At 40.0% G+C, this 17,997-nt stretch overlaps 1 protein-coding gene across 2 annotated transcripts; it reads left to right on the top strand.

The window, feature by feature from the left end:
* The first annotated feature begins 10,155 nt into the window (after positions 1-10,155).
* On the top strand, positions 10,156-14,882 carry LOC123323760 (cationic trypsin). 2 transcript variants are annotated; one of them, XM_044912239.1, is made up of 5 exons: positions 10,156-10,319; positions 12,250-12,409; positions 13,186-13,439; positions 13,958-14,094; positions 14,632-14,876. In XM_044912239.1, the coding sequence occupies exons 1-5, from the start codon at positions 10,280-10,282 to the stop codon at positions 14,779-14,781; spliced, it is 741 nt and encodes a 246-aa protein (XP_044768174.1). In that variant the 5' UTR covers positions 10,156-10,279; the 3' UTR covers positions 14,782-14,876. The 2 variants fall into 2 exon arrangements, with proteins under 2 accessions (XP_044768174.1, XP_044768173.1); XM_044912238.1 differs by lacking the exon at positions 10,156-10,319 and having other exon boundaries at positions 12,207-12,409; positions 14,632-14,882.
* Positions 14,883-17,997: the final 3,115 nt, after the last annotated feature.

Raw genomic sequence — 17,997 nt, 5'->3', positions numbered from 1 at the left:
GCATTATTTGTTTCAGAGGTACATATCTGAGCTTCAACAGTCTTGCCCAATTCACAGCGCTTACCAGAGCACATACACTCCCCAGTGTCTATCACCCAGTCACCCCATCCCTCCCACCCCACCCCCCCACTCCAGCAACCCTCAGTTTGTTTCCTGAGATTAAGAATTCCTCATATCAGTGAGGAAGCATAGACCTATTTCTAAGTACAGTGGACCTTTGAACAATGTGAGGGTTGGGGCACCAACACCCCTCATAGTAAAAAATTCTTGTATAACTTATGACTCCCCCAAAACTTAACTACTAGTAGCCTACTGTTGGCCAGAAGCCATACTGATAACATACAGTTGATTAACATATATTTCATATGTTCTATGTACTACATACTATATTCTTACAATAAAGTAAAGTAGAGAAAAAGTGTTATTAAGAAAATCATAAGGAAGAGAAAATGCATTTTCAGTTCTGTACTGTAAGAAGTCCACAAATAAGTGAACCCATGCAGTTCAAACTCATGTTGTTCAAGGGTCAACTGTGTAATCATAGAAACACATAAAAGACCTATGAAAACAGGGGATCCCAGGTGGCTCAGTGGTTAAGTGGCCAACTTGATTTTGGCTCAGGTCACGATCTCAGGGTCCTGTGACAGAGCCCTGCCTTGGGCTTAGCGGGGAGTCTACTTGAGGATTCTCTCTCCCCCACTCCCTATGCCCCTCCCCACTCTCATGCTCTCTCTCTCACTCTAAAATAAATAATCTTTTTTCTTTTAAAAAAGACCTATGAAAACATACTACACGTTAAAATAAAAAGCCACCTCGTAGAGTCCAAAGAGCTATCTCTCACCAAAATATATTTAGTACAAATAAATACCTAATTCATAATTCAGTAAGTTCCAGGAAGACATGGTATCTTGGCACAAAAATAAGGAAATATGTAAAGAGGTAGCAATCTGAGATTAGGAAAAACTGCTTTGAGCCAAAAGTCATTTTTTCTTACTATGTCTAATCACAGTAACAGATGAATTTACTTTACTTACCACTTGCTCCTGAAAATTTTAAGATGACTCTCAACTGTCAACCTCATGGTTATGACCTTTCATAGCTATGTAAAGTAAAGCAATACCTGCCAATAGAAGCTTAGCTCCTTGTGTAAATATTTTTTCTCATATAGGATAGATAGCCTTGGTAGAAGTTTATTTCATATTGTTATACACCATAATCTACTTGTTAGTTTTTCCATTAACAAGCAAAGAATTTCAGCATATGCTCAAGATGAATTTATCTGAGAAAATTTGCTTTAATACGATAAATAGAAGCCTCTTTTACCCTAGAAATCCTATTTAATTCAAAATATACTCATCATTCATCTTTTATGGCAAGTGATTTTGGTATTGAAATACAATTTTCAAAGTTGTCTAAAAAATTAAGATATTTACTTACTGTCTTAGTATTATTTTAGTTTTACTTTTAAAAGTTAATTAAGAAGTTCTGTCTCATTGAGTGGATGCAAATACAAAAGTTTTTATTTAGCCTTAGAGTACTCATTTATTCTGAATAACTCAGTCTAATCATCATCTATTTGTACCCCATCTCAGCTATGGTATCTGCCTAAGCATCGTCTTACCATAGGATCCAACAATCGAGATGGATACTTATCTCCACACACAAAGTTGCATATGGATGTTTATAGCAACTTTATTTGTAATTGTCAAAACTAAAAGCCTGTACACGGATGCTTATAGCAGCTTTATTCTTAATTGCCCAAGCTTGGAAGCTGTTTAGGTGTCCTTCAATAGGTGATACATCCAGACAACATAATATTATCCGGCACTAAAAAGAAATGAGCTATCAAGTCATGAAAAGACAAGGAAGAAACCTAAATGCATATTACTAAGTGAAAGAGACCAATTTGAAATGGCTACATACTATATAATTCCAACTATGTGACATTCTGGAAAAGGCCAAACTATGGACAGAGTAATAAATTAGTGATTGACAGGGGTTAAGGAGGAGGGAGGCAGAGCACAAAGGATTTTTCAGTCAGTGAAAGTACTCTATATGATACCATAATGATTGATACCTGTTATTAAACATTTTTCAAAAAAAATACAAACAAAACAAAACTTGGAAGCTGGTACAGCCACTCTGGAAAACAGTATGGAGTTTCCTCAAGAAGTTAAAAATAGAGCTACCTTACTACCCAACAATTACACTACTGTGTATTTATCCTATAGATACAGATGTAATGAAGAGAAGGGAAAACTGCACCCATTGTTCATAGCAGCAATGTCCACAATAGCCAAACTGTGGAAGGAGCTGAGATGTGCTTCAACAGATGAATGGATAAAGAAGATATGGTTCATATATACAGTGGAATATTACTCAGCCATCAGAAAGGATGAATACCTACCATTTACATCAACATGGATGGAACTGGAGGGTATAATGCTAAGTGAAATAAATCAATCAGAGAAAGATAATTATCATATGATTTCACTCATATGTAGAATATAAAGAATAACACAGCGGATCATAGGGGAAGGAAGAGAAAACTGAATGGGAAGAAATCAGACAGGGAGACAAATGATGAGAGACTCTTGACTCTGGGAAACAAACTGAGGGTTAAAGAAAGGGAGGTGGGGTGGGCGGATGGGGTAACTGGGGGATGGGCATTAAGGAGGGCACATGATATGATGAGCATTGGGTGTTATACGCAACTAATGAATCATTGAACACTACATAAAAAACTAATGATGTACTATATGTTGGCTAACTGAATTTAAATAAAATATAAAAAAATTAAAATTAAAAAAAACTTGGAAGCAACAAAGATGTTCTTTCATAAGTGTATTGATAAATAAACTGTGGGACATCCAGACAATGGAATATGATTCAGTGCCAAAAAACACTAGCTATCAAGTAACAAAAGACATGGAGGAAACTTAAATGCATAAGACAAAGGGACAGAAGCAAACTGAAAAGGCTTCATATCATATGATTCTAAAGATAGGACACTGTGGAAAAGGCAAAACCATGGCATCAATAAAAATAACAGTGGTTTCCAAGGGTCGGAAGTCAGGGAAGGGATGAATAGGCAGAACCCGGAGGACTTTTAGGGCAGTGAAAATACTCTGTATGATACTCTAATGATACATGTCATTCATTATACAGTTGTCCAAACCTATGGACTATACGACGGCAAGAAGAGTGAACGCTGTGGTAAACTATGGACTTTGAGGGGTAATAGTGTGTCAGTGTAGGTTCATCCATGTAACAAATGGACCATTCTGGTGGGGATGTTGCTGATGGGGGAGGCTATGCACTGGGGAGGGCACAGGGTATATGGGAAATCTCTGTACTTTCCTCTCAATTTTGTTGTGAACCTAAAACTGCTTGCACTTAAAAAAAAGTCAAAAAATTATTGACTTTTTTTGTTGAGGGAAAATTATAGAGAATGGGCAGAGCAAAAAGTATTGCAGTGCAGGTGTGCTAACAGTGGACAATGCTAAATGGAGTTATAATTAGTGAGTTTTTATTGTTTCATATTTCTATTGTTTCTTTCCCCATATTGTTCTCAATAAACATGTAATAGATTTTACAGAGCAGAAATATTGTTTGTTTTTGGTGAAATCCCCAGGCTGTTTACTTCACAGAACTTAGGAGCAGCCCTTACCACCCTAAAAAGACTCTTCACCCACATTCATGCCCAAGAAGGAAGCCGGCTGAGAATGAGTGCAGATAGGGCAGGCTGGGATTACTGACCAGCTCCACCCTCATCCTCCCACATCTGTTCAGAGTCTCACATTTGTCACTGGGTATCACAAGCAAAACATATTTACAACGAAAGGGAAAATTAATTTATTTTGGTGGAGAGAGCTGTATTAGACTGGGGACACCCGGTGCTCCAGATGCCCATGGTGTTCAGTAATCGCCAATCCCTGACTTTAGGAGCAGTGTGCCCCAGGACAGTGCTGAGCCACAATACACAATTCTGTGAACCAGAGACATATTGAAGGTTTATTCCTTCTTAGTATTCAGGATTCATTCCTCATTGCTGCGGAGGTGAAAAATATAATCATCATCATCATCATCACCATCATCATCACAACCAGTACTTATTAAGCTTTTTCAATGTGTCACACCATTCTTTTTTTAAATTTTATTTTATTATGTTATGTTAGCCACCATACATCATTAGTTTTTGATGTAGTGATCCACGATTCATTGTTTTTGTATAACACCCAGTGCTCCATGCAGTACGTGCCCTCCTTAATACCCACCACCAGGCTAACCCATCCCACCACCCCCTCTCCCCTCTAAAACCCTCAGTTTGTTTCTCAGAGTCCATAGTCTCTCATGGTTCATCTCTCCCTCCGATTTCCTGCCCTTCATTTTTCCTTTCCTTCTCTTAATGTCCTCCATGCTATTCCTTATGTTCCACAAATAAGTGAAACCGTATGATGATTGACTTTCTCTGCTTGACTTATTTCACTTAGCATAATCTCCTCCAGTCCCATCCATGTTGATGTAAAAGTTGGGTATTCATCCTTTCTGATGGCTGAGTAATACTTCATTGTATATGTGGACCACATCTTCTTTATCCATTCATCTGTTGAAGGGCATCTAGGCTCTCTCCACAGTTTGGCTTGCAGACATTGCTGCTATGAACATTGGGGTGCATATGGCCCTTCTTTTCACTACATCTGTGTCTTTGGGGTAAATACCCAGGAGTGCAATTACTGGGTCATAGGGTAGCTCTATTTTTAATTTTTTGAGGCACCTCCACACTGTTTTCCAAAGTGGCTGTACCAACTTGCATTCCCACCAACAGTGTAAGAGGGTTCCCCTTTCTCCACAACCTCTCCAACATTTGTTGTTTCTTGCCTTGTCCATTTTTGCCATTCTAACTGGTGTAAGGTGGTATCTCAATGTGGTTTTGATTTGAATTTCCCTGATGGCTAATGATGGTGAACATTTTCTCATGTGTCTGTTAGCCATTTGTATGTCTTCTTTGGAGAAGTGTCTGTTCATGTCTTCTGCCCATTTATGGACTTGATTATTTGTTTTTTGGGTGTTGAGTTTGAGAAGTTCTTTATAGATTTTGGATACCAGCCCTTTATCTGTAGTGTCATTTGCAAATATCTTCTCCCATTCTGTGGGCTGCCTCTTTGTTTTGTTGACTGTTTCCTTTGCTGTGCAGAAGCTTTTTATCTTGATGAAATCCCAAAAGTTCATTTTTGCTTTTGTTTCACTAGCCTTTGGAGATGTATCTTGAAAGAAGTTGCTGTGGCCGATGTCAAAGAGGTTACTGCCTATGTTCTCTTCTAGGATTTTGATGGATTCCTGTCTCACATTGAGGTCTTTTATCCATTTTGAGTTTATCTTTGTGTATGGTGTTAGAGAATGGTCGAGTTTCATTCTTCTGCATGTGGCTGTCCAATTTTCCCAGCACCATTTATTGAAGAGACTGTCTTTTTTCCATTGCATATTTTTTCCTGCTTTGTCAAAGATTATTTGACCGTAGAGTTGAGGGTCCATATCTGGGCTCTCTATTCTGTTCCATTGGTCTATATGTCTGTTTTTGTGCCAGTACCATGCTGTCTTGGTGATCACTGCTTAGTAATATAGCTTGAAATTGGGCAACGTGATGCCCCCAGCTTTGTTTTTCTTTTTCAACATTTCCTTGGTGATTCGGGGTCTTTTCTGATTCCATAAAAATCCATCTATGAAAAACCCACAGTGAATAACATCCTCAATGGGGAAAAGCTGGGAGCTTTTCCCTTAAGATCAGGAACACGTCAAGGATGCCCACTCTTGCCACTATTGTTCAACATAGCACTAGAAGTCCTAGCAACAGCAATTAGACAACAAAAAGAAATAAAAGGTATTCAAATTGGCAAAGAAAAAGTCAAACTCTCTCTTTTTGCAGATGACTTGATACTTTATGTGGAAAACCGAAAAGACTCCACCCCCAAATTACTAGAATTCATACAGCAATTCAGTAATGTGGCAGGATACAAAATCAATGCACAGAAATCAGTTGCTTTCTTATACACTAACAATGCAATTGTAGAAAGAGAAATTAGAGAAATTATTCCATTTACAATAGCACCCAAACCATAAGATACCTCAGAATAAACCTAGCAAAAGAGGTAAAAGATCTATACTCTAGGAACTACAGAACACCCATGAAAGAAATTAAAGAAGACACAAAAAGATGAAAAAACATTCCATGCTCATGGATAGGAAGAATAAACATTGTTATAATGTCTAGGCTGCCCAGAGCAATCTATACCTTCAATGCCATCCTGATCAAAATTCCAATGACATTTTTCAAAGTACTGGAACAAACAATCCTAAAATGTGTCATACCATTCTTACATGCTTTTAAGTAATATTCAATCCTCACAACTATCCTATGAAATAGGTATTAATATTCCTCCCTACATGAAGCTTAAGATGTCAACTGTATTTTTCAGGATAAGACAGCTGGTAAGTCTTGCAGTCAGGAATCATATCCTAGAAGCTGGACTCCAGAGTCCAAGCTCTTCACCACTATGTAGGACTTTGCAACAATTTTCAGACAAAGGGGAAGAAAGGCATCCCCAGAACCCTGGAAAATACAGAGATACTAAAATCACAGTTATTTTATTTAATAAGCATTTTACATAGCATTTCTTATTTGACATTAGAACTCACGGTCATAAGAACTTTATAATTAGAAAATCTGAACAGATCAGTGAGGAGTACAGATTGACTCAGTAATCAAAAACTTCCCAACACAGAAGACCCCAGGGCCAGATGACCTCACTGGCAATTTCTACCAAACATCTAAAGAGGAATTAACACCCACCCCTCTCAGACACTTCCAAAAAGCTGAAGAGGAGGGAACACTTATGAATTCATTGTATGAAGCCAATGTGAGCCTGATACCAAAGCCACAGAAGGAAGGACACTAAAAGAAAATTGTAGACCAATAACCCCGATGGAACCCACTATTTGTCTCATAAATCTTCAGTGGGTAGGCAGTCAAGAAGTTGTCATGTAAGGCTCTTATAAACAGGAGTGTAGTGCATTGAAGAGCAATAAAAGTCAAAGGCAAAAACTGAACAAATGAGAAGATTGATTTTATTCAGACTATTGCAGGAAGAGCACCCCAGATCCAAAGATCAGAGTGTTTCAGCAGGATGGTTTTGCCTTAAGACTTCTATAGGGAGAAAGAAACAAGTTACAGGTGGGGAAATTTGTCATTGAGAAAACCAATTGTTTTGAAGTCAGGGGACTTCTCAGTCAGCTGAACAAAAAGAGCTTTCTCTGTGTCTAGCCAGTTTCAGGGAAAAAAGAATTCTAAGCTTAGCTAATCATTCATGAGACAAAGAATAGGAAGTTGGAGAGTCTATTTGGCCACCTCAGCAGGTGGAAATAAAAGGGGAAAGGTCTGTGTTTGGTCTTGTCACAGGTAAATAAGGGAGTCATCCTGAGATTTATGGGAGCCACGAGAAAGAGTGGACAAAGTCTCTAGTAACTCCTGTGTGGAAGGGTAGTTCTTTGTGGTAAGCCATTTCCCTGAACACAAAATTCTGAGGATTTTTTTTTATTAACATATAATGTATTTGTTCAGGGGTACAGGTCTGTGATTCATCAGTCTTACACAATTCACAGTTCTCACCATAGCACATACCCTACCCAACATCCATCACCCAGCCACCACATCCCCCCCACCCCCCTGCTCTCCAGCAACCCTCAGTTTGTTTCCTGATTTAAGAGACTCTTATGATTTGTCTCCCTCTCTGGTTTCATCTTGTTTCATTTTTCCCTCCCTTCCCCTACGATCCTCTGTCTTGTTTCTCAAATTCCTCATATCAGTGAGATCATATGATACTTGTCTTTCTCTGATTGACTTATTTCGCTTAGCATAATACCCTCTAGTTCCAACCACGTCATTGCAAATGGCAAGATTTCATTTTCAAAATTCTGAGGTTTTTTAACAGAAAGACATAGTGAGAGAGAGAACACAAGCAGGGGGAGTGGGAGAGGGAGAAGCAGGCTTCCCGCTGAGCAAGGAGCCCAAAGTGGGGCTCGATCCCAGGACTCTGGGATCAGGACCTGAGCCGAAGGCAGATACTCAATGACTGAGCCACCCAGGTGCCCCAACAGTCACTGTTTTCTGGGAGCACAGGGCTCAGATAAAGTTCAACATGTCAGAGGAAATCCAGAGATTCAGTTCCGAGTTCTGACTTTTCCAATAACTTCCATGAGGACCACAGCTTCCTCATCATAAAAATGGGGGAAGGGGATGATTTATTAAATGTATTTCATATCTCAGTGTTTGGTGAGTCTCTGAGAATGGCAGAGGGACCCTTTAGAAGAAGGGAGAGGCCAAGTGGGGCAGAGAGAGGGGGGACAGAGTCACAAAGGGAGGAGGAAACAACAAAGAAAGGCTACGTCACAGAGAGGGGAGGAAAAATGTCAGCAGATACATCAGGACTCCTGAGATATTTGGGATCAGAAAAGAGCAACTCCCCTGCCTTATGTGCCATTCATTCAGTAGTTAATGAGTGCCTACATTGTCCTAACGTTCAAGGCACTTTCCCATGGCTATGGCCTCAGAAGCTACTTTGCCCATCTTTTTTCCTTAAATCGGTTGTTCCCAACTGGGAATGATTTTGACCCCAAGGGAACATTTAGCAATGTCTGGAGATATTTTGGTTATCACAACTCTGAGGAGGGGCTAGTGGTACTTGTAACTAAGACCAGGGACACTAATAAATATCCTACAGAGTGCAGGGCAGTCCCCACAACACAGAATTACCTGGCGCCAAATGTCAGTTCTGCCTTCTAGTTAATCATCTTTTTATCAGAAAAATTTCAAATGTAAAAGAAACAAACTACTTCAGGAGGGATGATTTGCTAAAGCAGAAGAAACATCCTGGTAGGCCATTCAGATGTGTGGGAGTAGACTCTGGTTATATGTAGTTAGAGGTTAGTTCTTCCTGAGATTCACTTATTCTGGACACTTCTGCCATACCTCATTAATTATGACAACTGCTCCAGGAACACATTTCTTAGATTATTCTAAGAATTCTATCTGCTCCCTAGAGTCATCCCTTAATTTGGTAGAGTTCAGATTGTTCTCCTTAATTATGTTTATGGCATCACAGTGGAGGACACGACCCCTGAAATGAGGCTGCTTGAGTTTGAACCCTGTGTTGAGCACTGAAGAGTATAAAACTTTGAGCAAAACATGTAATTTCTCTAAGCTTCACCCTCCCCATCTATAAAATGGTAAAAATTAGAACACCACTTATGAAGCAGTTGGTAAGGATTGAATGAATTGATGTATATAAATCCCATCCACAGTGCCTGACACATAGGAAGCACTCCATAAATTTCAATTCTATTATCATTGGCCAAGATTTCTGCATTATCATCGTGTCCAGAATGTGGTGAACTTATGCGGGAAGTGTTGTACAGCAGTTAAGCACACAGACTCTGAAGCCAGATTTCCTGGGTTGGAAGCCTTACCCCACCATGTACTTGCTATGTGATTTTGGTCAAGTCTCCTGCAATTTTGTGTGCCTCAGTTTTCCCATACATAAAGTGGGGATAGTAAGAGGTACCTTCTAGGGTTGTAATGAGAATTATTAAATTAATATATGCAAAGTTTTTGTATATGTAAAGTATATAGTAAGTTCTAGTAAATGTAAGTGATTTTTTCACTCTTCTGTCTAGATCGATCATAGCTTCAATTCAGAACAATTTTTCTTTTCTCAAGGAAACAAGTTGTCCCTATTAATAATGGAAAGTTAACATGGATATCCAAGGCCAGAGATACCACAAAAAATTATATAATAGTGAAAGAGCCAATGTTAATTAAACATCAAGGGGGTAGTGTTCAAGGTGGTCCTCAAGATAAAAGTTCACAGTTGAGACAACCAAGTACCTAAGACTTTTGTCTGGGAAATAGGACACCCATAGCCCCGTTCCGTGACCTTACTCCAACATACTTTTCTATTATGGGGAACACATCGCACCAGGTGGGATTATTACTTCAATTCCCATAAACTTCTGGAAAAGTAGACAAAAGCTAATGTTTAAATCTGATGCTGAATTATCTTCAATTTGGCACAGAATTGAATTCTAATTTTGGATTTGTGAATTTCCAGTAAAACCACTTTTCTGGCACCCATGGCCATGGGTGTCGATATCAAACCTGGAGGTATAAATAGTTGTGGATGAGAAATGTTCATCACTCTCCCCAGTCCAGATCCAGGGAGCAACGATGAAGGCCTTCATCTTCCTTGCCCTGCTGGGAGGCACTGGTGAGCCTATAATAATAATAAATGAATCAGTGGGTGTCCATGATGTATTTGTTTGCGCTTTGTACTCTGAAAGACAACAATGAATGTTGAATAGAATCTCTGTATTCAAGAAGCTTAAAATATTGAAATGACAGCATATATAGTAGTCCTCTCTTTTCTGCAGCAGCTACATCCACCCCCAGTAGATGTCTGAAGCCACAGATAGTACTGAACTCTATATATACTGTGTTTTTCCCCCGCCTATACATACCCATGATAAAGTTTAAATTATAAATTAGGCACAGTAAGGGATTACCAATAAAACTAATAATAACAGGACAATTATAACAATGTACTGTAATAAAAGTTATGTGACTGTGCTCTTCTGTCTCTCAAAATAACTTATTGTACTGTACTCACCTTTCTTGTGATGATGTGAGGTGATAAAATGCCTACATGATGAGATGAAGTGGGGTAAATGATATAGGTATTGTAACGTAGTGTGAGGCTATAATGATCTTTGGAGGACACATCAGAAAATGGATCATCTGCTTCGTGACTCTGGTTAACCAAGCGTAACAAAAACCACAGTAACAGTAAGAGGGGGATTACAGTCGTACAAATGTCTATACATAATTAAATCTCCCTTGTGGGGGAAAGATGATAGTGAGTAAGAGTAATTAGCCTAGAAAGTATAAGGAGGCAGAAATTGCCCTGAACTTCAAGGAAAAATCTATGGAGAAAAGAAAAAGGAAAGGAAAGTTAACATTAAGGAAATGTTGTTTTGACCTTTCTAAGCATTTGGAATTAATAACTGGAAGTGAAAATTGGGACTAGTGACTAGTCTTGGGCTCACTGAAGACTCTATGAGGGTCAGAGCCTGCGTCTTTTCTACACTGATGGGCATCTTCACAAGGACCTTAACAGGTGAAGGTACTTCATTTCTCATGAATAAAAGCTATGGGCTGGGTTTTACAACATTTTTGCTAATGAAATCTCTCTGGTGTAAAATAATGTATCATTTAATCACCAAAAGAAAGAAAAATGTCTATTTCTGTTTTTTATACTACCAAATTTATACAAATCTTACTATTAAACTTTCCCCAATTAGACAGGTATAAATTCAATACATTAGTCTATACATATGGAAATGGCTTTCCCAAAATTACTTTAAAATACTTGGGAAATAGGGTACATACAATATAATCATAGACTTTGGGAGCCATCCAAATCTTAATAAATCAGTGGGCAGACTTCAGAATGCTGAGTAAATTTTAAAATGTTGGGAAGAAAATTGAGATAAGGGGCAAGATTGGAAAGGAAAACCATATAATGTTCTATGAAATTATTTCGTGAAAATTTTAGGCAAGAACCAAAAAGAGAAATTGGGGGAACAAGAATACAAAACTCCCAATTCCTTCCAGGCCTGAATATTCTTAGGGGGCTTCTAAAATCGTCCTTTCTGTTACTTCACGGGGATATCTATCCTATACCAACTACCAAAAATAAACATAAGCATGGTTACTGTAAAACCTTATTAAGCTTATTTACGTGACTGTTGAGCAAAGTTTTGTATAAAAAGTATTCTTTATACCCTTAGATAGTAATGTTCAGGGCATTTATTATATAGAGTCTCTGATCGAGGTGTGTGTGTGTTTGTGTGTGTGTGTGTGTGTGTGTGTGTTGCTTATGTTAAAAAACAGTATATCAAATTTAAAGCATAAATTAAAAAATTAGACACATAATAGTATAAGTAGGGTATGTGTTAAAGGAATAGAATAATGAGATTTGGGGAAAAATATGTAAAAATTATGTATTCACCATTTCCTGATTATATGTCAAGGGAAAACATTATCTTCTCTTTACTAGTTAATCTGAAAAAACTCTGAGGTAAGTAGAAACTCCAAGATGGATCTGATCTGTTTACCTGATTGTTTCCAATTTTTGTCAGTTGCTTTCCCCATTGATGATGATGACAAGATCATTGGGGGCTACACCTGTCAGAAGAATTCTGTCCCCTACCAGGTGTTCCTGAACTTGGGCTACCTCTTCTGTGGCGGCTCCCTCATCAATTCCCAGTGGGTGGTGTCCGCAGCTCACTGCTACAAGTCGTAAGTAACCAGTCCTCACATCCCTGTTTTCTCAAATCAACTCATGCCCCAACTCTACCAAACACAATCAGGGTAAACTGCACAGTTATACTTGAGGGCAGAGCATTCAGATTCTAAGAGCCTCATCATTCCTCCCAGGCACTGAATGATGCACTGAGGCAAGTTTACATGGAAAAGTAAACTTAGAGTTCCTTGATGTCCTTCCAAATGATGGTACCAAAGACATGGGAGGGGAGCTAGTGAGTGATGAAATATACTTAGAACTAGCTTAAGAGCATTATCAATAAATAGTCCTAATCATGATAGCTCAATCAGGAAAAAAATGGCATATGGAGGTAATAACCCACATGAAGCTTTCAGTAAAACATTAAAAATAAGCACAATTCATTCTGCCCCCTTAAAATTCTTTTATGTCTCTGATTCCTGCCACATCTCCCTACAGTAATCGGTAATCCCAACCAGAGGAGGCGTAACAGGTGCTGAATAGTCACCACCAATTCCTGTTTCACTTCCCATCTTTTTATTGGCATCACTTAGTCATGGGAAATAACTTTCTAACACAATGGTGGGCTATAAGTCTATACTGGTAGGGACACCCACCTAAGAGTTACTCTCACCTGCACTATGACTGGTAGGGCTCCCTTTAGTGCACAATTACCTATGTGTGGAAATGCTTGCCGGGGATGGTGTTCATGCTGATGCTCATGAATGGGGTGAACAGGGAAAGGGGAAAACCTCAAGTTGGCCCTCAAGGAACTTTGCATCCTTTAATCCAGCCGAATCCAGGTGCGTCTGGGAGAACACAACATTGCAGTCTCTGAGAGTGCTGAGCAATTCATCAATTCAGCCAAGGTCATCCGCCACCCCAAATACAATGAAAAAACTTTTGATAATGACATCATGTTGATCAAACTGAGCTCACCTGCCACTCTCAACTCTCGAGTGTCTGCTGTCTCTCTGCCAAAATCCTGTGCAGCTGCTGGTACCCAGTGCCTCATCTCTGGCTGGGGGAATCTCCAGAGCGTTGGGGGTAAGTGTCACAGGGAACAAAAGCACCAACTCTGGAAATCCTAGAAGGGAAAGACATGTCGAGGGTCAGTTAGTCCAAATTGTCACTCAAGGCAAGATTCCTAGAGGATAGTTTGTAGACATATGGAGTCTTAGGAAGATTCCTTTGCTGGAAAACACAACAAAAATGAGCTATGATAAAGATGGCAGATATTCAACTGAAGTGTGATTAGTGATTTGCAAAGAAGTAGAAACTGAGGAGGTAAACAGAACAGAAGGCTTGGGTACTGCCTAAAGTAGAGAATTGCTTGAGACATAGTCTAGATTTGAGATCTATTGTCAATGATGCTAATGTCAGAGAGAACACTTATTGACTAAAACTGTTGGAAAGACTTTCCAATAACAGTTGTTCTTCCAAAATAGAAGTTACTGGCAATCTGAGAGAGTAGGGAAGGTGTTGGGGGGCGGGGGGGAGATTGGGAAAATTTTCTAGGAATCCTGTGGAAAATATTCTTCCATTTTTACTGTTGCACCCATCAGAAAAGTTTCCTGATGCCCTGCAGTGTCTTCAAGCGCCCATCCTCTCTGACAGCACTTGCCGCAATGCCTACCCTGGCAAGATCAGCAGCAACATGATCTGTCTGGGCTACCTGCAGGGTGGGAAGGATGCCTGCCAGGTCAGTTTCTTTGTACTCATTTCAGCAGAACTTCATGCCCTTCCACTTTAGTTCCCTTTCCCAAAACACAGATTGAAAAGCTGTCTCTGGGATGGATTATAAGGGACCACAGAGAGATTTGGGATCAGTGATAAATTTTCTTTTTGAGACATTAATGTCTAAGTCCAAGAGTAAAAAGATACACAGAAGATGATGTACAAACAGGACATCCAGGCACCCTGCTGAGGAGGTATGTTGTAGAAGGAAGCTTTCTGATAAAAGCAGGGCTAGCTGGGCAGCACTGCACTCACCAGTCCTCACCTCTTCTTGGCCCTGCATGCCTACAACTAAGAAAAGAGCAGGAGCTAGAAGGAGGGAGGAGAAAGGAGAGGCATGCTGTTAGAGATTGAGAATTGGATTTCCAGGGGAAGGGAAGGTGCTTCCTAGAGAATCAGCTACCCGAGAAAATGGACCCAGGGTAATGGAGAAACAGGGTTTTTGCCTTTCCCCCCTCTTGGCATAGTTGAGAGTTCTTACTGTCTCTTCCCTCTTGTGCAGGGTGATTCTGGTGGCCCTGTGGTCTGCAACAGAGAGCTCCAAGGCATTGTCTCCTGGGGTATCGGCTGTGCTCAAAAAGGCAAACCTGGTGTCTACACCAAGGTCTGCAACTACGTGAGCTGGATTCGGCGGACCATCACTGCCAACTAAGCATGTAAGCATGTGTACCGCTCTGTGCACCATCCCGTTAGTCACCTTCACCTTCCAACCATACCTGAAAACAATATCAAATAAAAACACTTTGTTCCACATTGCATGTGTCCAAAAACTGTCCTTACTTAATATTTATGAACTTTCTCTTCAAACCGGCTTCTGAGTAAGAGGGTAGACTCGGAACTGAACAATTACACAAAGATAGAAATGGAGAGGTTATGTCATGATTCATTCAGCCTGCTCAAAATGAATTTACTGATCAACTACTATCTGCTAGGCTCTGTGTGGTCCACTGAGGATATAAGTATGGATAAGCTTAGAGGTCACTGTTACCATCACATTTTTGAACAGATGATGACACCAAGGTGCAGAATGTGAAAATCAACTGCCCAAAGTCTCTCGACAAGCTCATAGTCAGGTGGAGACCAAGCTCCAGCTGTCTTGATTCCCAATGCATTGCCGCTGCTGGGACACCACGGGCTCCTTCTGTGCCCTAATCTATCTGAAACTCTGTGAGGCTAGATGAGGGAAACCACCAGGTGGAGAAATTTTTACAAATCACCGATGTCCTGCATTCTCCAAGGTTTTACCGACTTATATGTTCCCCTTCTCTGAGATCTTTCTTGTTTTCCCACTGGGGTTTTATTGCTATAGCAGCCATGATGTCTGCAAGCAATCTGTGCCCCTCTTCCACCAGCAGTCCCCCAAATCCCAGTCCAAATAATGTGGTATTTTGAACTTTAAGAAAAAGAAAGCGCAAATGCACTTTTGGACATTTGTAAAAATAGATCTATTACATCCAGTTCATAGAAGATTTGTCTACAGAGTTCGTTTGGAGTACAGGTCCCAACACATGATTCCTATGCATATCCGGTGTAGATCCAGGAAGAAGATATCATGGGATCTGAGCATGGAAACACTGGAGCAGATGGAGGAGGTCTGAAAGGGGGAAAGGTTCACAACCTCAGGAATAAGGTGAAGAAGGGATATTGTCTTAGTTTAGACTGCTATAACAAAAATGCTATAGCCCAGGTGGCTTAAACCACAAACTAATTTCTCATGGTTCAGGAGGCTGAGAAGTCCAATGTGCCATGGAAATAGTGGGAGCCCACTTCCCGGGTTGTAGACAGTGGCCTTCTCACTGTGTCCTCACATGGCAGAGAGAGGGCTCTAATCTCTTCTTATAAGGACACTAATCCCATCACGGGGGCTCCACCTTTATGACCTTATCTAAACCTTGTGAAGGCCCTACCTCCTAATACCATCCCACTGTGGATTAGGGTTTGAGCACATACATTTGGTGTGGGGGGGACACGAACATGCAGTCCATACCGGGTATCTTGGAAGAGGAAAGTATGGCAAGGTACACACCCCATTACCAAATTTCTATTCCTCTGTAACTCTGGATGGCACATGCATAGGGAGCAGTCCTGAGCCCTTAATATCGCCTTGTCAATGCCTCCAGGATGGAGCCCAAATTCCCTAGCCTTGCATTCAAGGCTCTTAACTATTTGGTCATAACTAAGCTGTCCTGTCTTATTTCCATAGTTCTCATTGAGTTGCTTTTATGTTTGCATAGAGCCTAAATTAATTTCATATATAACTCCTCTTTGTTAAAATCCGTAGCTTTAGATCTACCCTAACTAAACATCTCAGGCTTCTCTCCAGAAGCAAATGAGCTTAAAGATGCTCCTGTTTCCTCTAAAATGCCTTCTGTTCCACCCCATCACCACCACCAATATACACCTACCCACCTCAGTCCAAGTAGAGTGCAGATTCAGAGATTGGACAGGCTAAGTGAGACAGATAAAAGATGAGAGATCAGGGCAGGCCCAAAGAGAAGTATGAAAAAAACAAACAAATCCTATTTCTTGATACCATTCAATAGACTCTTTTCAACCTCTTTTGTCACTTTCTCTCTCGTCTTTTTAAAATCTGACTCTTTGTAATTTGTAAATTTATATTAAAATGTAAAATCTGTATACCCTTTGACCCAGCAACTTCACTTCTAGAAGTCTATCCTATTAAAACATGGATATAAAAACAAAAACCAAGTATAAATGGGCGTGTAGCATTTAGAAGTCATTCGGTTGCAAGGAATAGAATATCCAACTCATTTGGTCTTTAAAAATGCACCAGTGGAAGCTTAGAAATGGGGAAGGCTTCGAGGATGTTTTGCTTCAGCAATGCAAAAATGTCAAGGACCCAACTTATTCTGGGCTCTGCCTGTGCATTTCTGTCATTTCCTGTCGTTACTGTCAGTTTATCCTAGGGATAAAGCCTTGTGATCAAAATGGCCCTCGGGGCCCGATTCTCCCTCTTCTGTATCCAGGGAGAGAAATAAACAAAGTTGCTCCCAGTAGATCTAGAAAGCTTCTTTCCCAGATGCCCCTGGCAGACATCATACTGTGTGTCTTTAGCTGAATTTGGTCACTTGCACAACCCTGAGACAACAATCAAATGGGATTATGCTGATTAATTTACAATGAAGCGACATGGTGTAGCGTCAGAGCAAGGGGTGGACTTTTCATTCTGCAAGAAATCTGGCCTACTTGGTATATGTTTGGTTAACTGAGTAGTTATAAGGGTAGTCACCAAGAGAAGGAGGAGTGGATGTTAAGGAGGCAGCCACAGTCTCTACTAGAGTAATCTAGGGTGCTTATCGATATATTATCTATGAAATCCTGAAAATCCAGAAACAACTCAAATATCCATTTAATAGATGATTGATTAAATAAACCTGGCGTGTCCCTCAGTGGAAACAATGGAACTCTTCTATTCATATATTCAACCACTTACTCAATGAATACTTACTGAAGACCTACAATGTGCCAACCCTGTTTTATGCACTAAAGATACAGCAGAACAAAACAGTCAAAACCCTACCCTCACGGTATATATATTTTCACTTGGTAAATAGAAAACAAATAAAGAGAGACTGTGGAAGGTAATGCTGATCCATGCAAATTCTGCAAAAAAGCAAACTGGATAAAGGTGTGAGTGACTGGAAAGCATAGATCTACTTTTTTTTTTTTAATTTTTTAACTGTTATGTTAATCACCATACATTACATCATTAGTTTTAGATGTAGTGTTCCATGATTCATTGTTTGTGCATAACACCCAGTGCTCCATGCAGAATGTGCCCTCTTTAATACCCATCACCAGGCTAACCCATTCTCCCACCCCCCTCCCCTCTAGAACCCTCAGTTTG

Source organism: Neomonachus schauinslandi, unplaced genomic scaffold, assembly GCF_002201575.2.
Source record: "Neomonachus schauinslandi unplaced genomic scaffold, ASM220157v2 HiC_scaffold_703, whole genome shotgun sequence".
NCBI lineage: Eukaryota > Metazoa > Chordata > Mammalia > Carnivora > Phocidae > Neomonachus > Neomonachus schauinslandi.
Note: the sequence above shows the minus strand (reverse complement) of the source record. Positions and strands in the feature narration are given on the sequence as shown.

Coding starts and splice junctions, on each gene's coding strand:
- LOC123323760 (XM_044912238.1), top strand. CDS start 12,207: ATGGATCTGATCTGTTTACCTGATTGTTTCCAATTTTTGTCAGTTGCT. Junction 12,410..13,185: donor GCAGCTCACTGCTACAAGTC/GTAAGTAACCAG, acceptor CCTTTAATCCAG/CCGAATCCAGGTGCGTCTGG. Junction 13,440..13,957: donor GAATCTCCAGAGCGTTGGGG/GTAAGTGTCACA, acceptor TGCACCCATCAG/AAAAGTTTCCTGATGCCCTG.